Source organism: Larus michahellis, chromosome 15 (genome assembly GCF_964199755.1).
Source record: "Larus michahellis chromosome 15, bLarMic1.1, whole genome shotgun sequence".
Taxonomy (NCBI): domain Eukaryota; kingdom Metazoa; phylum Chordata; class Aves; order Charadriiformes; family Laridae; genus Larus; species Larus michahellis.
The window spans coordinates 12,740,995-12,767,394 of NC_133910.1; the positions used below are offsets into that span (position 1 = coordinate 12,740,995).

The window sequence follows — 26,400 nt, forward strand, 5'->3', positions numbered from 1 at the left end:
GTCTTCCCAGGCTCGTTACTGGGGGGCTGGAAGAGGCAGTGGCCTGCAGAAGGGTCCCTGCCACCCGAGGAGTTTGACAGCTTGCAGACGACGTGGGTGACAGCAGCCGAGGCTGATGGCAGGGGGTGCAATTAGGCAGGGCTGGCAGGGCCTCCCGAGAGATGCCGAGCGTCCTCCGTGCCCGGGGGGGGCGAAGATGCTGCGCTGCTCTGCAGAGAGCCCGGGGAAAGCAGTGGACAAGCCCAGGGGATACAGCAGGAGAGTTGAGGCAGTTTTTCTTCCCTGTCACACCATCTTGGGGAGAGGGGACAACCTCCGTGCATGGTTGTGACAGTCCATTCCGTGCCAGTGCCTCTGCAGGTTGCCCACTGGCTAGAGGGGTAGCGGCGACTCAAATTGCCAGGTTTTGTCCCAAGTTCGGCTATTACCAAACACTGCTCTTTTCAGCTCTGGAACGTGATCGCCACCCCGACACTAACTAAGTCTCATGGATCACCATTGCTAGTGCCGAATGTGCCCCGTACAGCGTCGGCTTCTGTGGAGAAAGCCGTGGACAAGGACTTCTAAAGTAGTGCTGGTTGTGCTGGAATGGGCATGGATTTGGGAAGAGACGCTCCCTGCCCCAGGGGTGGCTGTCACCCAAAAACCTCAGCACAGCTCCTGATGAACGATGCATAGGACAAAGTCACGTCATATGTAAAATACCCCGGGACGCTTTTGGGGGGCTAAATGAGGGACGCTGCAGGATTTGCCTTCATTTTCTCCCTGGGGGGGGGTTGGGATGATTTCCCTGCGCCAGGACTGGGGGTGAAGGCTCCCTCGGCCAAACTGGGGCATCCCCCAGCTCTGTGAGGGGGTGATGTGGCTCCGTGGGGGGGGTGATGTGGCTCTGTGAAGGGGTGGCCCAGCTCTGTGATGGGGTGACACAGCTCTACGAGGGGGTAACTTGGGTCTGTGAAGGGGTGACCTGGCTCTATGAGGGGGTGATGTGGCTCCGTGGGGGGTGACATGGCTCTGTGAGGGAGTGATGTGGCTCTATGAGGGGGTGATGTGGCTCCGGGGGGTGTGACATGGCTCTGTGATGGGGTGACACAGCTCCGTGACAGTGTGGCCTGGCTCTATGAGGGGGTGATGCGGCTCCGTGGGGGGTGATGCGGCTCCACGGGACCATCCCCCCTCTCCCCCCGGCGCGGCAGCGGCGGCCCGGCCCTGATGGCCAGGACAGCCCCGCATCCCGGTGCGGGGGGGGGGGACGGGACGGGACGGGACGACACCGTTCGGCCGCCCCCCGCCGCGCCGCGGCCCGGGTTGGGGGGGGGGGGGTCCGAGGGGTCTCTGTCTGTGTGTGTGTGTGTGTGTGTGTGTGTGTGCGGGAGGGGGGGTGCCGGCAGCACGCGCCGCTGCCCGTGCGGCCCCGGTGCGGGGCTCGGGGGGGCGCCGCTCGGCTCCGCGCCGCCGTCATTGGCGGCACCGGCGGCGCTGGGGCGCGGGGCGGGGAGGGAGCGCTCCCCCGCAGAGCCGCCGCTGCCGGGCCCGGCCATGTGCCGAGAGGGTGTCTGCTGCCGGCTCGCCTGCTCGGCACCCTGAGCTGGCGTCCGCCTTCCTATCCTTATTTTTTTAATATTTATTATTATTATTATTATTATTATTATTTTTTAAAAATTATTATTTTTAATTGGTTTGTTTTCGCGTTGATGCTCTCCGAGACTTCGGGAGACGCCGTCCCCACCTGAGCGATCCAGCCACAATTCCCCCGGTTGAAGGTAAGCGGGGAGGGCAGCGCGGAGCGGGCAGCGGCGCGGAGGCTCCGCCGCCGGCGGACCGACCTCCCCCGGCTCTGCCTGGGCTCCTTCTCGCCGTCCTTCCCAACGGTGGGGTCTTTTGCGGTGCTTTTCCTCCTGTTTACTTCTCTCCCCCCTCCCTCGTCCTCCTCCCGGAGCATCCTAACCTGCCTTTCAGCAGCGGTGGGGGAACCGGCAGCTAACCCCCGGTCCCGGGGGAATGCCTGGAAGGAGAGCAGGCAGAGGAGTAGCCCCGGCTGCCAGAGTTGGAGCTGGGAAGGGGTTCGGAGAGGGGAGGCAGAGCAAACAGGGACACGGAGAATCGCACAGCATCTGCTCCCCGATAGCCTGTCTCAGGGGGACTGGCCAAGCCCCACCACCTTAGACCAGGCTGAAAAATACCGGGATGCTCCAGGCTTGATTTTCTCTCGTCCTGCAGTGCCTTTAGTTTCAAAGCCATGCCTGTGAAGGAGGTCACGAAAGCATCTCTCAGGGGTGGAGTGGCAAAGCTGCCCCCATCCCATGCCCTAGCTGGGTGTGTGGGTCATGTCCTTCTCTGCCCCGGGGACAACTCATCCTCCTTTGCACGCTTGGCATGGGGCTGAAACTGGCCTCTCTTGGTCGCCTGTCTGGGCTTCTCACCCGGAGCCATGTGTCTAGCACAAGGGTTTGTTCCTATCTATCTCATGTCCTGGCCCCGGAGGATGTAGGAACCCCCCACTGCATCCAGGTGAGCTTGTAGCGATCACCCCAGGTTAGGCAGCAAACCAGCTCACACACCACAAAGCGATGGTGACGGGGAGGAATCCAGAGGTGAATGCAAGGAAGGGGGAAGCATAATTATCTGTGGGTTGTTTTTGTCACTATTTAGTTAACACAACAGCTGTCTAGGTCTGTGCTCTCAGAAGCACATGGACGTTGCTCGGTATGTTAAAGGTAGTCTGCAGGCTCGGGGGGGCTGTGGGAGGGAGAGAGAAATCCCCCAAGGGAAGATGGCTTTTCATTTCCCCATATCGACTGGTTTCAGACAGGATTATTTATATTTGACATAACAGATCACCAAACTAGGAAGGTAGTGGGGGTGTGCTCATACTCATTAAGGTAGACAGTTTTCTGACAGAATAAATTAAAGGTAAGAGAAAACTGCACTTTGAGGTTCAACAGATTGTCTTCTAGCCTAAAATGAGCAGTGAAATCAGCATAAAACCTAGATGGTAAAATCACGCGCTTCAGTCTTTCGTGATGGATGCCTGTCATTTTAGGAAAGCTGGCAGATATCCCGATGTTTAGAGTGCAGACAGTGCTCCTGAGTGACCTCGTTGGAGCAAAAGTACCCAGAGTGATGGGGTTTTTTTAGTCATTGCATCTTGTCTTCACTGAGAAAGCAACTAAATTATAATGCTGTTAAGGGGAAATAGTTTATGTCAATTTTACATGTAAGCGCCTGAACTATCCGCACACCTGGATTTAGGCACTTGCCCTGTTGCGATGGTGCGTGAATAATGGAAGGTTGTTTGCAGCCTTTTATGGTTGGTTTTCATCTCGTCTGAAACGAGCAGAAAGATGCATTACGGCTGTCAGCGGATGAAACGAGATTTCAAACACCTTAAAGACCGTGCAGCTGTAATTAGAAGTGTAACCTCCTTCCTCTGCGTGTCAGGATTTCCGTGCAGAACGATGACAGGACCTCTTGGGGAACGGTGCTGGTGCTCAGTAGATATAAAGAACTTCAACAAAATCCCCCGCAAAGTGACTGATGTTGATTTGTCACCCCTCGGTACATTGGTTCTCACTTATGAAAGATGCAGGGATGTGAGGGGAAAGGAAGGAAACAGCATTTGCTCCTCTCTGTTTTCTTGTCAGTGAATACAGACTACGAATACAGGCAGTTCTTAAATACCCGTGCCTTCCCGAGCACAGAAGAGTTGCAGAACGTTACCAGCACTGGGGTTACTGGCTGTATCTCTGCTGTGCTTCTCTTCGCTTTCCAGCAAAGAGAAGATTGGTCTGGCTGTCATGTCTCCTCCTGATCCTTTTCCATTGCAGCTGCAGCAGTCCCCAAAACCTTGTGTAGGTGACACAAGAGCCAAACCTGAAGGTTTGTTCTCGCGGGCTTCACAATCTAAGAACATGTTCAGAAGTGACAGAGGACCTGCTCACTGCCGGTGGTGTATTAATCCAATTTTTTTTAAGGTAGTCCCGTGTCTAAAGCCTCAGAACGCCTGCTGACCCCGCAGCCATACCTAAGCACCCCTTTTAGGCTCCTTTAAAAGTTTTGCTGGGGGACAGATACAAAGACGTAAAGGTGCTTAATGCCCTTGGGCATTTATGTGCAGCCCAGAGAGCTTAGCGGCACCCTCGCAGGCTGAAGAAGTCCGTGCCACTGACGTTTGGGCACATCAGGGTATGTCCTCGGTGCCCAGCGTGGGGGTCAGCGAGGGGTTTTGCCACTGGCCAAGCTGTAAGATATTTATTTATGTACCTCGGAGCTTTTCATTTGGCTGCGCAGTGCTTAGCTGTGTTAGTGCTGGTGTAAGAAATGGGGATAACTTGGCACCTTCTCGCTCGTCGTGTTCTGGTACCTGGCTGTCGTGTTGTCATGGATATGGATAAGGACATGGCCAGTGAAGAGGTGCTTGTTGCTGGCAGGGCCCCGCACCCACGGCTTGTCAGGCAACGTACGCCATTGAAGAAGAGCAGGGAAGGGGTGGAGGAGAGGTGGCAGGTGTTGGGGTTGAACTTGCAACTCGTTCCCATTCTAATTTACACTTCTTCCCGTGTCGTCGCCTGTTATGTCCTTCTCTCCTCATGATCTAATCTATCACAGCAGGCAGGATTGGTTCACCCTGTGCCTGAGAAAAAAGCATATATCCCAGCACCACAGATAGATTGGCAAAGGGATGACAAATTGGTTGGGTGGTGGACTCTGCCCCTCTTCGGACCTTCCAGGCCAACCCAGACCAGGCTGGGACCTCAGGAACCTGCGAGCCCTGCGATCCCTTCAAGAACAGCCCAGGGCAGAGGTCAGCTGGAAAGGCTGGGGAACAAAATTAAAAGTCATAATAACATTTTGAAACATCCTTGGACCCTGGAAAGCTTAATAACAGCCATGACCCATTAATAAGAGTTCAGGGCACCCCAGAAAGGACCTGGCTCCTGTCGACTGTGCAGTTCTCAAGGTGCCTGTGCTGAGGCAGTGTGGAGAGGGAATAGGAACGGAACCGATTTAGGCCAAAATCACAAAGCCTATGATTTTTCCCCATCCTACATGACTGGGAGTACGGATTTCTCACTGGAGTTGGGAGGGCAGCAGTGTACGCTGCAGCCTTGGACACTGTTGGGAGATGGTGGCATCTCCCTCAGCGTGTGCTGGTGCTCCTCTTGGCAGGCCATGGAGTGAAGACAAATGAATCAGGGGCTGGGGGACTTTTGTTTACCCTCTCACTGCAGACAGAGTTTTATCTCACTTGTTGAAGCAAGTACCTGTGATGGGTCAGAGCTGGTGTTCGGCTTCATCCAGAATAATGGCACAGGACGGGCTGAGACATCTTCCCCAAGGTTGCCTGGCCACCAGCGCAGCTCAGCCCCTCCTCGCTGCCTCCAATGCTTCTCTCCCCATCCCTTACCTCCGGGACAAAAGCCACCCGCAGCGACACACCACCCACCATGGCGGTTCGTGAGCTTTGCCAGGCTTTGCTTGACAGTAACACTGATTTTCTCCCCAGCTGGAAAGCGAGTGCCGCCCGTACCTGCCCAGGAGCCCCGGGGAGGGCTGCGGCTCCCGCGTGGGGCTGAGCTGAAGGTGGACACGGCTCTGCCGCCCTGGGAAACATCTCTCTGCTCCGCAGCTTTTATCAAAGAGATGGAAACTTGTCACATTCTCTCTGCAACCATATCTGACATTATCCAAGCAATTTGCCCTTGGTGTGTTTCCAGAAATAGTCAGGCCTACAGTAGACACGGGTGACATCTGGATGCATTACTGTTGAGTTCAAAAACATTCAGTAAACAAGGCAGGATCTATTGTTTAAAGGTTATTTCAAAAGACTCCCAGCGAGTTATCTGGCCGTGCGATGGGGAAAGCCTTAATGGCACTGTGATAATTGCCTTTTTTCTGAAGGACATTTTAGAGGTGAGTTACCAAAAACCCAAAAGCAAGTCCCGTCCTCGCCAGGCCAGGGGGACCTGATCCAACCTGAAAAACGTGAGTTTTTCTCTTTATTTCAATGCTGGTTGAATCAGGCTGGGGAAGCGTGTGTCTGGCTGTGGGAGGAGCAGGCTGGGGGGCGCAGATGGGGGATGCAGGGGAGACCACCAGCAGTTCAACAGTAAAAAAAGGTCTCAGAGCAGCATAATAGGGCAGCAGGGTTCTCATCAGCAGGGAGGGCGAGAGAAAGAGTCTTCCCCAAGCCTCTGAAAAGAAAATAAATGTCATTAGCAGCGGATAAAGCAACCGGCTGTGAGCACCTGAGAGGAGGGTGGGAGGCTCTGCAGGGAGCGGGGGGGCTGGCAGGGTCTGCCAGCACTTGGAGGGCTCGATGAGGCCGCCGGAGGAGATGCTCTGCAGCCCACATCTTTATTCATCGTGTCCCCGCTCAGTTAATAGCCTCCTGATGGAGAAAAAGAAAGAAAAAGAAAAAGAAAAAGAAAAAGAAAAAGAAAAAGAAAAAGAAAAAGAAAAAGAAAAAGAAAAAGAAAAAGAAAAAGAAAAAGAAAAAGAAAAAGAAAAAGAAAAAGAAAAAGAAGGGGGAGTGAATTTTTGGCAGAAGCCAAGTGCCAGCCATCATCCCCTTCCCTCGCCCAGGTGACAAGGACGCTGCCCGCATGTGGCAGGAGGGAAGAGACGTGGCTTTGCTGTCACTCACACCAGCCTTGCACCTGCAGGCGCTCCTGCCAGAAATAACCTCTGGCTTCTTACCTTGTCCCCAGGGCAAACAGAATTAATTGTCACCATTAATTTCATGCCCCTCGGAGAGCCGTGATGGGGAGGAAATCACGTCGTGGTCTCCCACATCTTTCTTTCTTGTTTTGCCGCTGATTTTCTCTGAGGGGAGGATGGGGGGAGCGTGATCGGGGGGTGCCCGTGGAGTCCTGGAGCCGACCGGAGCGCTCTGCCCACAGCGGGACCATCCCGTCCCGGGCGCTGGCTCCAGCCCTCTTTCTCCTCATCTGGTGCTGCCGTGAGGCTGTGTCAACGCTGCAGAGGAGCGTCGAGAGCTGTTCTGAGCTGTTCAGAGCCATTCCGAGCCATTCCGAGCTGTTCAGAGCCCACACACCCCAGCCTGCCTCTCCCTATTCCCTATCCGCTGCCTTCCTCCTCCTCATCAGCCCTGCCCTCCCGCCGGCCACTCGCTGCTCCTGCTCTCCAGCCCCATCCTCGTCTCCCTTCCTGTCCGAGGTACCAATTACAGACAACTTAGGTGGTGAGATAACCATCAGAAGCTGCCAGCCTGAAAAATAGGCTTTGGTGGAAAAGCTTTTAGGTTTTTTTTTTTTATTTTATTTTAAATTGCCACTAAACTCCAGCTTAGGCTCTTGAAGGCTGCACTGGTTGGCCTCTCTTGGGCAGGGGATAAAGGAGATGATCTTCTCGCCCGGCGGGGGACGAAGCCCTCCGCACTGCCAGCTTTAGGTATGGCTTTGAGGCCACGCTATGGCTTTTCTCTAGGTACACGTTCGTCACGGGGGTCTGAGCCGCAGAAGCTCATAAGCTCATTACATTGGGGGAATTGCAAGCGGTGGGCGCGCCACACGGCTGGGATTTCCTTCCTTTCTGCTGGAGGGGAAACTGTGAGGAAAAGTCCTTTGTGGCTTCATTTTTTGCTGTGCAGAGCGATCCCTTGTTCCTCAGCTGCCTGAAAAAATCTAGGCTGGACCATCATGGACAAAGGTGGCCTCTTGTAGCACTGCCTGCTCCTCGGGGACCTGCAGAGCTGGCATCAGCAGAGGCCAGGTTGGCTCTTTGCTCACAGAGAGTTTCGGTCTGTTTGAGTTTAAAGGGGAAAACACATCGGCATTAATGAAAGGGAACTGGCTGCCTGGGCGTAGATAAATACCCAGATTGCTGGGTGATGTGGCTGCTTTGAAAACTCTCTGGGGACGGGCCACAGCCTTATGAAGGATTCAGAAGTCGTTGTCTCCCCCGACCTCTCCCCAGCTCGGGTCATTTCAACCGAAGGGGGTCAAAATGTCTCGAGATTGAAAGACTCATCACAGCAGCACTGATCACAGCAGCGCGATGTCTTGGGCTTTGTTGTAAAAGATGATAGCCAGGCTCCATCGCAGCTGGCATTTGCTGTGATGATGCGGGAGCCTGCCTGGAGACAGAGGGACTTCACAGGCGAGTGCCAGAGGACCCCAAAGCGGCAGCGTTACAGCCTGCACATCGCAGCTCTGCTAAAACATCCCCTTACAGGCACCGTTTCCCGTGAGAAAAATAACCCACCTATAAATAGCATTGCTCATTTTTATTCCCAATATTCCACCTTTGCTCCTCTGGGTTGGTTGGTTGTTTTTTTTTTTTTCCCTAGGAAATAATACAGTATTTTCCGCCGCGACCAGCAGGGACGGTGCAATCCCAGTACAGAGCTCTTTTTCTGAAACCCGCCGTTTCCTTCCCCGTTGAAGCCGAGGGTGTTGCTTGGGCTTTGCCGCACGGTTTGCATCTGGATTCCCTTTGCTCTGAGTGGGGATTTGGTTTAAGACCAGTCGTGGGTTCCTCCTGCCTGAGCTTTGGCAAACCATTAGCTCTCTCCTTTGTTGCCAGCTTCATCTCCAGACGACCGGCTGTGCGGCGCGGGCAGCTCTCCCTCGCCGGTGCATTGTCCCTGCAGGCAGCGACGCTCCTTCTCCCTCCTGCCTTCCCACCCTTGCATCTGCAGAACAGCAGCGTGCACGTTGACACTCTTTAGTTAACACAATATACGTGAGTCACGTAGCGAGGCATGGTGCCTTTTGTGGCAATCCAAGCTAAACTCCCTTCCTGGGGAGAAAAATAGAGTATCGAGGCTGCCAGAGGCTCGGTTTTGAGCAAGTGCTGTGGTGCCGCGGCTAGGAAATGCATGGCCCCGCTGCTGGGGATCTCTCCCCGTCTCCCTCGGCGAGCGGGGATTTCCAGGGATGCAATTTTTTATAAGGCTCTCACGTGGAAGGCAAAGGAGGTGTCTTGGTTTGATTGGTGTCGCCTGCTGGGTAGCTAAGCCCTGGGAAGATTAGTGGTGGGATCTGGGGGAAAAATAGCTTTGCTGCGAGAGTGGGAGTGGAGCTGGGAGGGGAAGGATAATAAGCGTTGATTTGGGCTTGCTGTTAGGTGAATTTTGTGGTTTTATTGTTGCGTTACACAAAGGAGAGGCTGGGGGCATCGTTCAAACTTACGTCTGTCCCGTGGCTTTCCTTTGAGATGCCTTTCCCTGTGCAAACAGGGATAGGGCAAAAAGCTGCGTGGTTTGGCGGCCCCCCCTTCCCAATCCAAATACGTTAAAGCGCTCAAAAGGTGTTTCTCAAGCCCCTCCAGGTGACCCAGCTGTCACCAAAGCCGTTTTCTTACCGATTGCACCGGAGCCAAAGACGTACCCGCGGAAGGGCAGCTCCAGTCTGGGTGCTGGTGCCCCTGAGCTCGTCCCAGCTCCGGCAGAAGCTCCCAGGGCGTTTGGCACCTCGAGGCCACAAACCCTGATTTTTTCAGGGTGTAAGAAGTGTTAAGTTGTAAGAAGTGCCGGGGGTGCCCGCTGTGCAGGGTGTCGCGGAGCAGAGGAGCGGGGCAGGCTGAGCCGCAGCCGGGAAACAGCCTCAAGTAGGATGGATATTAGGAAAAAATTTCTTCAGGGAAGGGGTCATCCAGCATTGGACCAGGCTGCCCGGGGAAGTGGTGGAGTCGCCATCCCTGGAGGCGTGTAAAAGACGGGTAGACGTGGTGCTGAGGGACGTGGGTTCGTGGTAACTTGGCAGCGCTGGGTTAGCGGTTGGACTCGATGATCTGAAAGGTCTCTTCTAACCATAATGATTCTGTGATTATTCGCGGCTGTTTCGACGTGGGTTCACGTCCAGGACAATCCCGGCTGCGCTTTGCAGAGGAGGCCTGCGGGTATCCCCCCGGCCAGCCCGGATGCGACATCCTGTGGGCAGGCACATCCCCCTGAGGTAAAGACAATCACAATATTTATACAATTAATATTAGACAGTTCCAGCTTGCTTTTTCTGATTTGCAACAGTTTAACATTACTGACTTCTCAAGAGTTATTCCCGATTCTCACGGTAGCTCGTGGGAGCAGATTCAGCCCACAGAAAGTCGGGTTTTCTTGGTCGCACATATTTTCCCTTGTGTTTCTGGCATCACATCTTTGTTTTTGTTGTATTTTTAAATAAAACAACATAGGTTATAGAAAACACAAGATTGCGATACTGGTTTCTGAGAAACCAAGCGCTGATCTTACTTGCTTTCTGGGATATCTGTGTAAATATTATGTTATATTGTTGTATGTTAGGATCGACAGGCAAAGGGCAGGTCGTTAAAATGTTGTCTGGCTTCATTGGTAGTAAATATAAAGCCTGAATATTGCTGGGTTATGGCGGGACTGTTGCCTGCAGAGGATTAGAGTCGCCCAGCCTCAGAAACGCGTAACACTGGCACCCTGGTGCTGTAGCCAGCGCTTGGGTTCTGCTCAAAAAGAGACGATTTCCAAAAATGCATACAGATGAGAACGTTTGCAGGAACCCGCAAAGAAATAGTGCTTTGTTTGATAGGAATGCTAGCATCGCCGTGTAACCCGAGGGCCACAGTCTTGTGCTATTTCGTGATATCCTACTTCAGCCGACCCGCAGCAGAACTCAGGCATCCTGGGATCACGGCAGAAATTCCTGGGCTCCCAAGCTCGCCGCTGTCAAGCCCAGGAGCAGGAAGGTTGCAGGCTGCTTTGTTAAACCGGCCCGTGGCTTGAATGAATGTATTCCCGGTTCCCAGAGGAGACCTGTGGTCTGTTTATCCTCGCGAGGGGCATCTCCTGCAGGCAGAGCTCCGTCGCGAGTCGGGCGCCTGCGTTTCGGTGGGCTCTGTTCTGCTAACCAGGCACAGGGCCGTGGAGACGCTCACGTTTGCAGGTCTGGGTTTTGTAAGACTTAAACTTATCAGTTAAGCGGGTTTCTGTGTGGTTTACCGTTGAGGGGGGCTGTTAATGAAGTGCTCGTTGTGGTCCTACAGCGTTGGCGTGGGCAGGGTGATGTCTAGAGAGCTCAGACAATCAGCCGAGTTCAGTGAAAGGCTTTGCTCTCTTGGTGGTGTGTTCCCAGTTCATCGGCACGCTTAGCTCTGGGGCAGAAAGTGTTATTTATAACAGCGTAACGCACCTACGACCCAAGGAGTTCAAGCAAACGCGTTCGAGCCGAGTGAGCTCACTGCGCAAGTGAAGAAAGGTGAAATTCAGCTGGGATTTGAAGGGTGGAGTGGGGCGGCGCTGGCGTGTGGGTCTCCTCCAGCTTTCCAGGACGGATGGAGGCATTTCTGTGTGCTCATCCCCGGGGGGTTACGTGATCTGACCGCCCCCCCCGCCCAGGGCTGCGGGAAGCTGCTGTTGGTGCCCTGGCCCATCCGCCCTTCGGCGAGGCCAAGGAAGGGCTCAAACGCCCAGGGGTGACCCAGGGCGCGGGTCTAAGGCTCGGCTTTCAAGGAGAAGCTCCTTGGCATTTTCTAGTCCTTCGAGGTGCCGCGAGTCAGGCGTCATTTAAGCGAGGAAGGCAGCAACTGCAGCCTGCTGGGGAAGATGCCAGCACCGATGTGCTGCAAACACGAGGGGCCGGGGTGCGTGGAGCCCGATCCCTGCAGGTACCAAAGGCCGGCAGAAGCAGTGGGAGAGCCCTGCCCCACCAGCCTCGCCTGCCTCAGTTTCCCCTGCCGTTGGGTACCGGCGGTGGCTTTGCTTCGCTCCCGGGGATGGCGAGAGGACGGTGGGGTGCGTGTGGGGGGAGCACGAGCCGCCGCATCGCTCTCAAGGGCCTCTTGAGCATCCAGGAGTCATTTCAAAGGCAGGGTTGCGTCGCCCCAATGCTGACGCTAGGCAAAAAGATCCATCACATGTGTTTTGATTTCTGAAAGATGCTGTCCCTGGGAACAGTCGATATTTCAAACATTTGATCCCAGCAGCTCTGTGAAGCCCACATGGTTCGAGTGGAGCGATTTGTGCGAAGGTTTTTTTTCTGTTTCTTTATTTGCCTAATGATGGTTTTCAGCTGAGCTGTATGAATTACCTTATCTTTTCTGCTTTTTTGCTCATGATTTTGTTGTTGAGGGTTTGGTTTTTTTCCTCTGAGTTAAATCTTTCCCTCTCTCATCTCCCAGGAAAAGCTGTAACAGAATTAAGGTGAGGAAAAAAGGAAAATTTACTGGAACAGATTCAGCGTAAGTTGCCAAGAATCTGAAATTACCCTCTCAGACGGGTCTGTATTAATTCCCCTGATGCAGCAATGATAAATCCTTATTAAAAAGGATAACAGAAGGAGATTCTACTGCCTGTAGGAAAGCGCCTGGTCGCAAGCAATGAGGAAGCCCATCGCCTTCTTGTTCATGACCAGAGCGGTTTGCAAACGTCCGTGTCCTTCCCCGTGAGCCGTGGTGCTGCCACCAGCCCGAAGTGCAGGACGTTGCGTTGTGGAAGGCACGGATAGGAAGCGAGGCAAGTCCCACGTCCCCAGGTCCTGTGGGCAGTGGCTCTGCATTGGCAGCAGCAGTAAATCCCTGCGGGTTCACTCCTTGTGCTCTCTCCCCGTCTCTGGAAGTCCAGCCCTGGGAGCAGCACGCAGACAATAACTCAAATGAAGCGGTTTCTGACTACACCGAGCGGTGTGGAGGTGGATGTCACGCTCGCGGTGCCGATGACAGGGGGGCTGTGAGGGCTCCTTCCCTCCCCACCCGCAAATGCAACTCGTGCCCCACACAAGCGATGGGTCGGGCAGGGCAGGGGGCGCAGAGCTAGAGGCAGCCTCACATGGCAGTCCTTATCGTTCGTGTGTTGCTGCCAGTCCTTATCATTTATGTGTTACTTCCAGAATCGCTGGGCTCTCGCTGCCCTCTTCACTTCTTTATTCACGCGCCATGCTGCCTTGCTGGGCTGGGGTGGGAAAAACACTCTGCTTGCTTCTCGATACACGGGCTGAACCTGCGCCTTTGCCAGAGCAATGTAAAGCTGTAGCTATGGAAACTCCCTACCCTTTTGTGTGATATTTTTTTTTTTTTTTTTTTTTTTTTTTTTAAGGCAGCAACCTATACCTCTGTGGAGATCCCGGGTGAGGCTGCTGGTGCCCGCGGGATTGTTCAGGCAGCCCCGAGGGCTCGTCCCTGGGAGGTGCTGGGTGGTCGCAGCCAGCACCTGCGGAGTCACCGGGTGCCACGCAGCAGCGCAGACCCAGGTCACGCTGCAGGGAGTTCGTGTCACAAGGGCAGAGGAGCGGGGACTGATGAGGAATAAGCGGCTCGCACGGAGAGCCAGAGCCCAGGGCGGCTCAGGAACCAGTGTGTGACAGCAGGGTGCTGTGGGGACAGCGTGGGGCTGCTGGAGGTGTCACCGGCCACCAGCCACCCACCCACAGCTGGGGGGGCAAGGACAGAGGGGTGCTGGTCCCTCCCCTGCCAGGGTGGTCCCTGGAGCTCTCAGGTTGCTGCATTTAATGAGCACCAAGGACATGGTGCTCCCTGCTGCCTCCACCCCAGCCCGTTTGGGTCCCTGAATCCCGAGCAAACGAGAGCGAGTTGCGCAGCTCGCAAAGGCTTTAATCTGCTGGGGATCTTCCCGTCCCACGGAGCTGCGTTCATACTTCTTGGAAGTGCAAAGCTGTTGGATTTACTGCTTACTGGAAATGTACGCGGTACGTGTCCTTTTCCTTCCCCAGCCCCTGATCGACGGCTCATCGGCATCTCAGGATCGATGGCTCATCTGCGTCTCAGGACATCTGCAGGGGCCACCAGGTCAGGGGTGGGGACTCACCCTTCCCAGCCACCGGTGTAGGGGGTGGAAGGAGAGCGGGGCTGATCCCAGCTCGCTGCTTACCCAGAGCCTGTCCTGGTGGAAGCCGCCTTAGCCTGGAAATGGATAGATATTGGATAGTGGATAGATTTCAAGCAAACTAGCTTCAAAAGCAGAGCCTTAACCAGCCCAGGGCTCAGTTTCCCTGTCTGTAAAATGGGTGTTGGCAGAGCAATGCTTTCCCTCTCGGGCACCGCGCTGCTTCGTTTGCCAGAGGCAGAGAGGAGCCGGGGCCAGTAGCCGTGGGCTGAACCAGGGCTTCAGCTCGGATGTTGCACAAAGGCTGAACGCGCGGCTGGGGCCGGCTGCTGGCTGCATGGGCTCTGCCTGGCTCTCTGGTTGACTAAGGCAAAAGCTGAAAGGCGCAAACCCAAGCTTTGAAGCATGTGGTGTTCCTAATAGCACAAGGCTGAATCCCGGCAGGGCTGACTCAGTCCGTCTCCCCCAGGCCAGTTGCTGCAATGTCTTCCCATAAGAACGAAGCTCCATGCGGACACCACTGCACAGCCAGAGCCAACAATCCCCCCGGCGCTAAAGCAGCCGCTGTTGGGAGGGCCACCATGGGAGCTGCTGCTCCTGTTGCTTTGCACGGCCATCAGGGGGTACCCAGACCTTCCTCTCCCTCTGCGCGGTGCCCCTGGCCCGTAAGAGCCTTCTCCCCAGGACCACCATGGATGGGAGCACTGGATCCATTCCAGCTCCTGGGGCCAGGAGGCGGCTCCAGCCCCCGGCCAGGGTCGTAATCCGCCGAGAGCTCAGCCGGCAGCTCTGCGTGAGTCTCTCCCCATCCGCATGCCCCAGCAGTCCCGTCTGAGCAACAAAACCCTGCTCCCCAGGCGTTTGCAGGGAGATGCGACAGTGAGGAAAGCTGGGGGGAGCTATTGATGTACGGCACCGGGTCCCATGGGCTCCCCTGGCTGCGTCGGGCTCTCGGGGCAGCAGCGGCTGGTTTACAGCCTGAGGAGCTTGCAAAATCCGGGTGAATGGAGCAATTCTTTCCAGAATTGCTTTCAGAAGGATAGATTCCCTTTTTTTCCACCTTTGGCGCATCATTTCAGCAGCGTTTTCTGACAATTAGGGTTTTTTCACCTTTCCACCGGCACTGCAGCAGACTGTGCCTCGCTGGGGGGCTGCGGTGAGCTCTCCCGCGGGCCGGTGATGGAGGGGGAGCAATGCCTGCTCAGTGAATTGGGCAGGAAAAAGTACTGATCAGGAGTAAGATTTATCGTTAGCTCTCAGTAAGGTAACCCTAGCTTTTCAGGTTGGCCAGGGGACGTTTCCAGCCTGCAAAACTGCCCTGCGAGGAGAAGTGCCCAGGGTTGGGTGGGTGCCCCCCACTCTCTGACTTATTCCCCGCTCAGCAGTGATTGCGGTAGCTTATCTCAAGCTGCTAATACCAAAACCTGCTCTCTCTGTTGCTAATATCTCAGGCTGACTAAACTATAATTCAAGAGGCGATTAAATGATGCAGGGTGGAAAGACAGCCTGTCTTTCTTTCCTTTTTCTTTCTTTTTTTTTTTTTTTTTTTGAAGGAGTTTAGGCAGCTTATGTGTGTTTGGGATTATGGCCCGTCTCTCCAGTTGATGTAAGGAAATAATTCCTGGTACTTTAGCAGAGTGTGCTTGTTTGGGCAGTGAAAGGTGGGATTGGGGAGGGTTAAACCCTGCACACACTCTGCTGTGCTTTGACAGCAGCTCTCAAATCCTGACAGAGACGGGCTGGCTGGGAGCCCCTGCTGCGGCAGCGCTCTGCGCGGACCCCGAGGCGAGTCCATCACGTCTGTACTGGTTCCTTCCTTGGCGTCTGTGCCAGTTCCTTCCTTGGACGTGGTTTTTGGGTTTACCTCTCCTGGACTGATGCCAGCGTAGGGCTGGTGTGCAGGGATGCACTGCTGGGCGGCACCGAGTCGCTAGCATCCCTGTCTATACCAGTAGCATCCCTATCAATACCAGTAGCATCCCTATCAATACCAGTAGCATCCCTGTCTATACCAGTAGCATCCCTATCGATACCAGTAGCATCCCTATCAATACCAGTAGCATCCTTGTCTATACCAGTAGCATCCCTATCGATCCCAGTAGCATCCCCATCGATACCAGTGGCATCCCTACTGATGCCTTTTAGGATGCGGCTGTACAGTTTTACAGCCAGAAAGGCAGAGAAGGGTGAACATACCCTGCTTTATTCCAGGCGATGCCGAGGTGTCCGCAGACACCTTCCCTAGTCCCTTTGGGACGGAGAGAGCAGCACCTTTGGGACGGCCCCAGGGGCGCTGGAAGGGGACGTTCCCAAGGGCAGCACACACCGTCCAGGTGATTCAGCGCTTTGCCCCGTCCTTCCCCAGCGGCACCGCCGCGCTCCGTTTAGCGTTTGCAGTCATTTAAATTCATGCCTGGAGCTGTGCTTAGTAAGCCTCAATGCCGCTTTGATGAGCTGTGCAAATATTATTTTTCATTAGGCGTGATTTGGTTGTATTAAATGACATTATTGCCTCATTATTGCAGAGCACATATTCCCTCTCGCGCGCTGCTGGGGCAGGCATCCCCTAAATCGATGCACTTTGAAGGCAGCCTGCTTAAGCGTGCTGAAAATTCAGATGCCTCACTAAGTGCCAGTCTCTGTTTTAAAAACTAACGATGGTAACCGGCGGGAGGGGATCCCTAATTGTCCTGTGAACTTTGGCGTTTTTTTAAGCTTCTGGAAAACCCGAAATGTGGAGTTGCTTTGTGATGTATCTCCCGAATAACCCGAGCCCCCTTTGCTGGGTTTCCGAGCTGATGAGCTGCTCTCGCGCAGGACAGCCTGGCCGCTCCGGCGGTGCCACTGCCCGCAGGGACACCTGCAGGGACACGAAGACAGCGTGTTCTCAGCATATGGAAAAAACTTACACAACTTATCAGAAAAGCAGTGGCTTTTCTACAAGTCTTTTGGCTGCCGTGCACTTTGGGTTATAACGCTTTGGATTTTAAGAGTCTGGTTTTTAATGATATATAATATTGTTATTATATAGCGTCATATCGGACGATAATAAGAGCAGACAGAAGGAGCGGATCACTGTGATATTTGACTGTCCCCGTTCCCCATCTGAGCCCAACCATCGGCACGGCTCGGGGACAGTTTCTGGCTGTGAAGGGCTGAGCTGAGAACGGGCAGAGAGGAGGACAGTCCCCAGCCCCTCCAGTCCCCGGGAGGAGCTTATCGTGGGTTATGATTGACAGAGCAGAGGGCTGGAGCCCCTCTGCTGTGGGACAGGCTGGGAGAGCTGGGGGGGGTCAGCCTGGAGAAGAGACGGCTCCGGGGAGACCTTATAGCAGCCTTCCAGTCCCTAAAGGGGGCCTGCAGGAAGGATGGGGAGGGACTCTTGATCAGGGAGTGTAATGATAGGATGAGGGGGAACCGTTTCAAACTGAAAGAGGGGAGATTTAGTTTGGATATTAGTAAGAAATTGTTTGCTGTGAGGGTGGTGAGCCCCTGGCCCAGGGTGCCCAGAGAAGCTGTGGCTGCCCCATCCCTGGAGGGGTTCAAGGCCAGGTTGGACGGGGCTTGGAGCAGCTTGGGCTGGTGGGAGGTGTCCCTGCCCAGGGCAGGGGGTGGCACGGGATGATCTTTAAGGTCCCTTCCCACCCAAACCATTTTGTGATTCTATGAAATACAGGGGGTGCATCCTGGTATCAGCCCGACGCTCACCTTGCATTAGCCTGATGTACCTCCAGGCTTAACTCTCACTGCCAGGGCACTAAAACCAGGGCAAGAACACACCTGCAGGTGGCGAGGGCTCTCTCACACCCCAGCTCTTGTCACCTCTTCTGGCCATAGTGTTGTCCTCCTGCCCTCGGCCCCCCAGGCACCCGGTGAGCCCCGGTCCCCAGCACAGCCTGCCCCGAGCTGCCGTCCCAGCCCTGCCCAAGCCGTGCCGTACGCCACTGGAGGTGGCTGGGATCCTGTTCTGCAGAGCTCAGCACTATTCCAGCAATGTCCTATCTGCTGAATAATTTATCAGGCACTGTGTATAAATTGCCTTTGGAATGTGTTGTTTCTGGTCCAGACATCAGCGGGAGCTGAAGTATCGGGGTCTGTCGCAGAGGGCAGGAGGGGTCACTGCAGGCGTAGCTGTGAGTTACCTCAGTAAGAGCATCGGTGACCTCTGCAATTGGCTTCAAACCAGGTAACGGCTCTAAGGCCGCCAGAAAGGGCCATGCAGTTCCAGGTGGGTGTGAAGTGTTTTGTTCCCTGTCCTGATTTATTGTTTAAAAGCCCACAGCAGCCTGACAGCAACGGCCCAGACCTGGCTGGAGCTCCCAGGCGGTGGGAGCCCTCTCCTATGTGCCATCGACTCACTTCCAAAACTCCTTCTTATTCCAGGGACTATCAATAGTGTTGTAAACCCCCATTTTCTTGGTAGGGGAAGCACCTCCCAAGCGCAGGAGCCGCTCTGCAAAGGGCCAGTGTCTGAGCAGAGATGGGGGCGAGTGTGGTCCCAGTGGGTGCAGATGGGAGGATGGGGCTGCTGGGATCCCTGAGCCATCCACAGCACCCAGGAGGACCCATCTGCTGTGGATCAGCCTGGGAAATTGTGAGTAGCATCCTCCAAAGAGGGGACAGCAGGGAGTTAAGTGCCGTCGGCTCATAAAAAGTTCAAAAGAAACTTGGTGCCTGGAGGTACGGGGGGAGGGGGGGTCCCCGCATGGGAAGTATTAGTGCTGAGATGGGGAAGCATTGATTGATGAAGCATTGATTGATGAGACGCGTCTCGTCTTGTCCTGGTGTCGAGGAGCGCTCAGATGGTCTTGTTGAAGCGATGGGTCTGCAGGCACCGAGCCCCCGTGCGCCCCTTCCCCAGCCCACCCGCGGCCAGGCCTGGCTGTTTAAATCCCCGCTGTATACGCAGAGCATCAGCCCCCAGGCCAGGAGCGCTGCCGTCGCGGGGTGAAGAGAGAGAAAGCAAACAAAAGTGATGCAGGTCTTCTGCTTAAAGTGTTTTTCGTATGGAAAGCCACGTTCTCCGCCTGTGTTTCTGGCAGCTGCCCTGTCCGCTGGCTCCGTAAATGCAAAGTCTTCTGCTGGCACGCTGCCCGGCTGTTCCTAGCAGCCCGGCTCTTATTCATTGACTGGGTAGGATTACAGGAACAGGGGGAAATGCAGAAATAAGGCTGTATTTGCCACCAAACTGTTTTTGGCTTCTAACTTATTTGCTGCTTTCCCACCTCCCAGGCTGGTGGCTGCTGGCTGGGCGGTGGCTTTCCCTCGCACCCACCCTCTGGGGTTTACCCTTTGCGTGGCGCCGGGGGGGCAATAGGTGAGCGTAAGCCAGGCTCCCCCTGAAACTTTGCAGCACCAAGGGCTCAGATCCAGTCCGCTCTGCCCTGGCCAGTTTCTTATAGTGTCATCTTGTTACCCTCCTCCTGGGTCCCGAATGCTGTCTGCACCCAGGAAAGCGGCAGCAAGACCCAGCAGCTCGGGGAAGCGGCATGTCGGACATCGCTCACGTGCTCTCCCGTTTCCCCGGCCTCTTGCTGACCTCTTGTCCTTTCCTCTGAAGTGTGGCTCGGGCAGAAGCATCGGTGTCAGGGTTTGTTGTGCATGGATGGGCTGGGAAATTGGATGAGATGGGAAATGGCAGTGTCGCCCACCCAGGACAAGACCCATGGAGCTCGTGACCCTCCACCACAGAGGGTCAGACTCATTCTCCCCCGTACACAGCTGCTCAACCCCCAGTTTCCACGTAGGACTTAATCTTCCCAACCTGAACATTCACCCCGTTGAGGTCCCTCCCTTGGGTCTTCTCCCCAGAGCAACCCAAATAACCTGACCCACCACCAGCCATCGCTCGTGGTGCTCGAGGGAGGGTCAGCGCCGGCAGCATGGGGACCCTGCCCGGGGGGGCCGTGCTAGCCTGCAAGGTGGCTCCCCCCTCGGAGGCCCTTCCCGGGTGCGGGAGGACACCCACGCTCGGCGGCAGGGCTCAGCCAAGCACACAGCTCGGCCAGGGATGTGCTAGCGCAGAGCAGAGCCAAGACAAGGCAGGATGGTGTTACTTCAGGACACGGCGCTGGCCTCCTCCGCTCCCTGGGAAGGGTGGGGTGGGGTTTTTTTTTTTCCTTTTTTCTCTCCTTTTTCCATCTTGGCCATTTGGAAGGGCAGGGCAGAGCTGATCCCCGCTACCCTCTGCACATGTCAGACCACCGCTGTGATCAGCAGAAGGGCTAGGACGAGGGCCAGAGGTCTCACGCAGAAGGTTTGAGCCCGGTGTGGGGTGGTTGTGGCTGTGTGTTTATTCCTGTGTGTTTATTATGGTGGGGTCCAGGCTCCTGCCTGCTCCAGTGCTGAGGTACCAGGCCTGAGCAATCACGTCTGTGCTGCCAGTTGTTGTTTCATACCTAGTTTGGCTGGTTTGTTTAAATCTCCAGCTTCTGGAGTCAGGTGAATATGGGAAATCCCAACTTCCTTATTAAATAGAAGGCTGTGCTGCTCCTGGCTGCAGAGGAAGGAGGTCCGAGGGCTGCTGGGGGGACGCAGGCAGTGCCACAAGCCGGGGACCCCAGCTCTTGGCAGGTAAGACATGGTCTCCTTGTGCAGGCACAGTCTCAGTTGGACTATCGTTCCTGTTTTTTTGGTGCTTGCCATGACAGCCCTTTCAGCTGGTGCAAAAGGCTTTAGGGGGCGACTCTGTTGCCCTGGGGATGGGATGGGATGGGATGGGATGGGATGGGATGGGATGGGATGGGATGGGATGGGATGGGATGGGATGGGATGGGATGGGATGGATGGAGGCCCCATTCATTTAAAGGTCTGGCCTGAGGATTGATCATAACACCTGCAAATTCTAGGAGTTGGCTTAACTAGGCACTTGAGGGTCTCTTAAAGAAACCTTGGAGTGGTCTCCTTAGCAGTCCCCAGGTCTCCTTCTCCCACAGCTTCCACAGGCAGGGTCAGGCCAGTCCGCGGGAGCCGGCTGTGGCTGGAGTGCTCCAGCACCTGGAGCTCAGTGCTGCGGAGCCGCGGTTAGCCGGGTGTTCGCTGGGGCCCTCGGATGGGCTGAGCTCAGCCCCCCCCGGCTGCTCCGAAGCCTTCCTCCCACGCAGGTCCCGAGGGGCGCTGGCTGCAGAGCCGCCTGCCCTGTCTCGCTCCCAGCGTGGCCCCCACCGCGAGGCGCAGCCGTGAGCAGCCTTTCCCCGCACCGGGCACCCTGGGCCGTCCAGGGGCCACGTTCAGGATGCTGGGGTGGGGTGACTTGGGGTGATTTCTCACCCCCCCCCCTTCTCCTTTCTGCATTGTCAAGTGCAATTCTGGGCTGTCCCATTCTCTGTTGCTTGTGGGAAGGTTCCCCCGAGCCCCCTCCAGCCCCTGGGCCAGGCTGCAGCACGTCGGGAAGGTCCGTCAGTGCCTCGTGGCAGTGCCCACGCGACGTGCGGGGCAGGGGCTGATGCGGACCTGGCTCCTAGTGAGCTGCGAACCTCAAAGCCCACGTCCTCAGCCACGGCAGGGGCTGTCAGCGAGGAAGGGGGTCACCGAACCGGGACTGGAGCCGATGGGAGTTCTGCTTGTGTCTTCTGCAGCTGCAAGGAGTAGAAAAGGGCATTTTCTCACACCCCGGGAGTGCCCAGCCGCCGCAAGGCTGCGGGGATGGCGCCGCTGCAGGCGCAGCAGTAGCTGCCCTGGTGAAACCAGGCAAGCGGCAGCGGGTCGTGCCCAAAACCGAACAGCTCATCCAGGAGCAGCCTGTAGCAACCCTGCAGTGACGTGTCTTCGGTTTGTTGCGGCACGACGTGTCCTTTGCACGCTGGGAAAGTAAAGCAGGGTGTCGGGGAAGGGGGATGCATTGCCCCCAAGCTCCCGTGCGCCCACACCAGCATGGTGGTTCCCAGTAACCCCCAAGAGGCACCATTCCCAGTCACCCCACGGCACTGGGGACCTCTTTCCTACAGAAAAGAGCTCCTGGGCCGGGGGCAAACAGCCTGTGTGGAGTTACCGTCCCCCCGCCGCCCCTTCCCGGCTGTCTGGCAGCGATGGAGGACGTGCTGGAGTTGGACGGGGCAGAGGGGCTGGGGGGGTCCGGCATCCTCGGTAGCTGGAGGGCTCCTAATGTTACCGAAGCGACCGTCTGCTGGGACCGCGTCTCTCGGTACCTGCGTTCCTAATACTTTCTCCAAGACCACAGTGGAGCTGCAAAGCACTTCCTTTTACCAGGATATTTATTACTAAATATATGAATCTGGGAGCCTGTGGAGCGTGAAATTAGGAACAAATGTAAAAAGGAGGTCTAGACAGGAATTGTTCTGCTTATGGGCCTCCGAATGCTCTGCTTTCCTCCCCCTTTGCACGCTGGAGATTTTAATGCTTCCAGGTACGCAGCTTTAATCAGACAAGTATGTTATGGGAGGAAAAAAAAAAGAAGGAAATGCAAACGGTCCTGCTCTGGAGGGAGCAGTGGCTGCGATGCCACGTTTGGCTGACTGGGCCTGGAAAGAAACCCTGAAAACGGGCTCTGTGTGACCCTGGCTTGTACCCCCGGGGAAGGCAGCCGTTTAATTAAGCGGCGAGGAAGCCGAGGAGCCCTCCCTGCCCGAGCCCTGCCTGCCGCCTGGCATCTGGGGCTGGCAAGGAGCTGGCGAAGATGCTGATCCTCTCTGATGGGTGCAGCGCCCGTCCCCGAGATGCTGCAGGGCTGAGTCCAGTCACTCCAGAGCCGGGTCCTGCGCCTGCCCCTGCCCTGAGATTCGTGCTGGCGCCGTGATTGCAAACGGGAGCAGCAAAGGAGCCACAGATGGGCATTTCCAGCCCGTTCTGCCGGGCCGGTGCCTGTGCCCACAGCACCCGGTGCCGCCGTGTGCCTCCATCCCTCTTTAAACAGGAATCAAAGTTTCTAAATCACTAATGCACTTTTTTTTTTTTTTTTAGCAAACCCTCCCCCTGACCGTGTTCCTCTCCCTGCGTCTCCTCAGAGCATTTTGACCAAGGCATCCGGGCAGGATTTGGCCCGGCGCTTGCCCCATGGCCGTGCGGTGCTAGGAGGCGTTCAGACATCGTTATAAATTACCTTCCCTCCTACAGCGCCGCTCAGCAGCAACATAAAATGTGATACTGCTTTATCCATTCAGCACTTACCCAACTTTAGCAGGACATTAAGCGCCTGAAAATATGCCACAGATTTATTTTCTTTGGAAGCGGGTTAAATCCCTGACAGATAGGGTTGCTTTTCCTCGGGTGCTGAAGTAATTTGGGGCTGGGGTGGTTGTTTTTTTGTTTTAACCTGATAGCGTGAGCTGGAGGCCAGCTTTGTTAAAGCGCTCGTAGAGTAGGTGGTCAGCATACGATTTCTCTCTTGATTTATGTCACTTCTGCTGTTGTCAGCCCGAATCTTGCGGCACTAAAGGGCTGCTGGAGCTTTAGCTGCAGAGCGATGCTGGTGTTAGTGCCGCCGTCTGCATAGCTGCGAGCAGGTGTCTGCAGGCAGGTACGCGTCTCCCCAGCATCCTTCCTGTGGCAAAGAGCTTGGTCTTATTCTGCGTGGGATGGAGGGGTCCTGCGAAGCCGTCCTGCGAGCTCAGGGATGCCCAGAGCAAGACCCGTGCTGGCATTGCGGGGCTCGTGTGATGCACAGCGTCTGCCTTCTGGGTGAGCCCAGCAGGGCCAGAGCAGGGACCTTCCACCGCTACCAGGTCTGTGTCAGCACCCAGGTTCCTCTAAGGGGCACTCCGGGGAGAGAAGGGTGCTGGTGGTGCCGCAAAACGCAAGCGTGGGGCCAAGCTGAGCCACGGCGTCTCTGGGATGTCCGGGACACTGTGTCCCAGCCGCAGCATTTGCCGCGACGGGAATGAACAGCTCGCCCGAAGTGGTCAGAGTCATCATCCTGGGGTGCCCCCCCCGCCAGCCCCTCCAACACTGTGGCTTGGCCATGGAGAGGCGAGGAGCTTGGTGCCTCCTTGCAGACACATCCCCTACCTCAGCTCGCTGCTCAGGGAGGGGAGAGCGCCGGTCCCCGCAGTCATTAGAGGCTCACTTAGCAGCTCCCGTTATTCCAAATTAAAATACCACATTGTTTTCATGGGGAAAATGGATTATAGGCTCAGAGAAAAATGTGTACAGCTCAGAAATCCTTACTGCAAAGCTCCTTCTCCCATCACTGAAGCTCTCTGCCACCAGGCAGGAGCCGGGGGGTTGCCCTGGGTGCCAGAGGCACTGGGCAGAAGGTTTTATTTCCCTTGGGCCCCCCCCTCCTGCATGCAGAAGAGCCCGATGTGACCCCAGAGCTGCTGCGCACTAAGTCTCACCCACTGCGTGAAGCTTTTTATCCCCCTGCACCTGCAAGGTGGCATTTAGCGGGGGACAGGGACTTCCCGATGGCTTTCACGGGTGCCCAGTGCCAGGATCTGGCCTGATCCTGCCCATCACCTCCCACAGAGGTCTCCTGGTTAGAAGCCAAACGGGGGTGGGCTGAGGGTTTGGGGACCTGCAGCCCGGTGCATCGCCCAGCACCAGCCGCTCCCTGTCCCCCACCGCCCCCCGTCACCCCGTGCACTCGCTTTTGCAGGCTGTTAATGGAGAAGAGGGCGGATGACAGCCGGGACCGTGGTCATCACAGGTGGAATATTAGCGACTGTCATTTTGCTTTGTATCATCGCCGTCCTCTGCTACTGTAGGCTCCAGGTAAGGCCGGGGGGATGTGGCCCCAAAGGGTGCTGCGATGGGGAGAGGAGCCCATGAGCAGCCCGGTGTCCCCTCCCTGCCGGTCCCCAGGGGCTGGCGTGCACGGAGCAGCCCCTCGGTGGCAGGGTGGGCGGTTTGGGATGCCGGCTGAGCCCTGGCCCCACGGGGCCATCCCGTTTCAGTACTACTGCTGCAAGAAGGATGAGTCCGAAGAGGATGAGGAGGAGCCCGACTTCGCCGTGCACTCCCACATCCCGCCGCTCCACTGCAACCGCAACGTAGTGCTGACCAACGGCCCGTCCCTCTACTCCTCCTCACCCTTCGGCAAGAAGCCAACACCGAGCCGGCCCAGCTGCCCCGGCTGCGTGCCCTACGAGCCCCCCACCTTCTTCCTGCAGGAGCCCCCTGAGGACCTGCACAATGGGGGCGACCGGGTGAGCTACAAGACGGTGAGCCAGGAGGATCTCGATCTGCCGGTGAGCGTGGCCAACCTGCAGGCGCTCAACCCCAACCGGCTGTCGGCCATGCGGGAAGCCTTCTCCCGCAGCCGCAGCATAAGCACCGACGTGTGAGGCGCTGGCTGCCCGCCCAGCCCAGAACATCGCGTCCCACCTCCCCACAGCCAAGGGGGCTTTTAACAGCGGGGAGAACTTTTTGAAATTTGTGGAAGAGTTTTGAAAAAGAAAAAAAAAAAAGAGAAAAAAAAAAAAAAGAATGTATTTCTACGTTCTGTAGGCAGAGACGTGCGAAATGGCAATATAAAGGGGTAGGAAGAGCACAAACCCAGAAGGGGAGTACAGCGGAGGACACAAGGTTTCCTAGTGCTGCGTTGCATTTTTTTTGTTTGTTTGTTTTTATAAAGAGGATTTTGATATTGCGCATCCTTTTATACAGAGCAAACGCCCCTCCTCACCATTGGGCTGGAGCGCTGAGTGGTGACAAGCAAGTGATGGGGCACAGGGTTGGCTGACACCCCCTCCCATACCCCCCACCCCCCCCATCCCTCCATGGTCCCATAGCAAAGCAGGACTGCTGTTGCCCACCCCTCTGCCACCCCCTCCTGCGCCTGTGTGTGTGTGCACAGCCCTGCCCCGCTCCCAGGCTGTCGCACTCCTCAAGTTGGTCATTCATTGCCGGGTGACAGGCGCGATCCCCTCGGGGTTAGGATGGCTGGTGGGCACACAGCCTGTCCTTGTCCTTGGAGCCCCCAGAGCCGCTCTACGGCCCCCCCAGTGAAGCTGGGCTGGGGGGTTTTGCAAACCCATTGCATTGCCTGGCTATGGAAATAACACACGGCGCAATTTTGGAGGGAGGAATGCGCCCCTAACCGCCCCCTCCGAATAATCAGCCTCCCCGCTCCAAACAATGCCATACCTGACTGCTGATTGAGGGCTGGGCGAGCAAGACCAAGACCATGTACATGCCCCCCCCGGCTCCTGCATGCACATCCTCACATTTGTGTTTGGGGTTGTGGTTTTTTTTTAGGAGGGGGGGGGGAAAAAAAAGCCATGGGACACTCTCCCCATTCAGGAATGTGTCAAAACACTTTAGATTTAGGCAAAGCCAGCTCTTTTGCGTTTTCCATCGTGCAGTTTCCCGTGGCCAGGGCTGCGGCCCTGGCTCGGCCCCGGCTCCATTGGCCACCCTGGGTCGGGCCAGGGCTGCGCAGAGCCGGCCACCGAGCAAGTCCCTCTGCGCTAAATGTCCGGCACAGGAGCCGTTTGGTTAATTCCGTGCTTTGGGAGGAGGAATCCCGCGTTGCAGCGCTGCCTCTGCGTGGACTCGTGCTTTGCTTTCTCCCGACCGTCTCGATTCCTCCCCTCCAACCCTACAATACTCCCCAGTCTGTCTGACAAAACACCCTCTTTCTCCCGGATTCTGCGTTATTCAGGTTAAAAGCATCGCGCTGGACTCGGGGACGGCCGGCGGAGGGTGGACTGGCTGCAAAGAGACTCTAATGG

General features: G+C 56.1%; 1 protein-coding gene across 1 annotated transcript; it reads left to right on the forward strand.

The window, feature by feature from the left end:
• The first annotated feature begins 1,450 nt into the window (after positions 1-1,450).
• Positions 1,451-25,933, forward strand: FAM163B (family with sequence similarity 163 member B). Its single transcript, XM_074609391.1, has 3 exons — positions 1,451-1,763; positions 24,324-24,439; positions 24,622-25,933. The coding sequence occupies exons 2-3, from the start codon at positions 24,347-24,349 to the stop codon at positions 25,009-25,011; spliced, it is 483 nt and encodes a 160-aa protein (XP_074465492.1). The 5' UTR covers positions 1,451-1,763; positions 24,324-24,346; the 3' UTR covers positions 25,012-25,933.
• Positions 25,934-26,400: the final 467 nt, after the last annotated feature.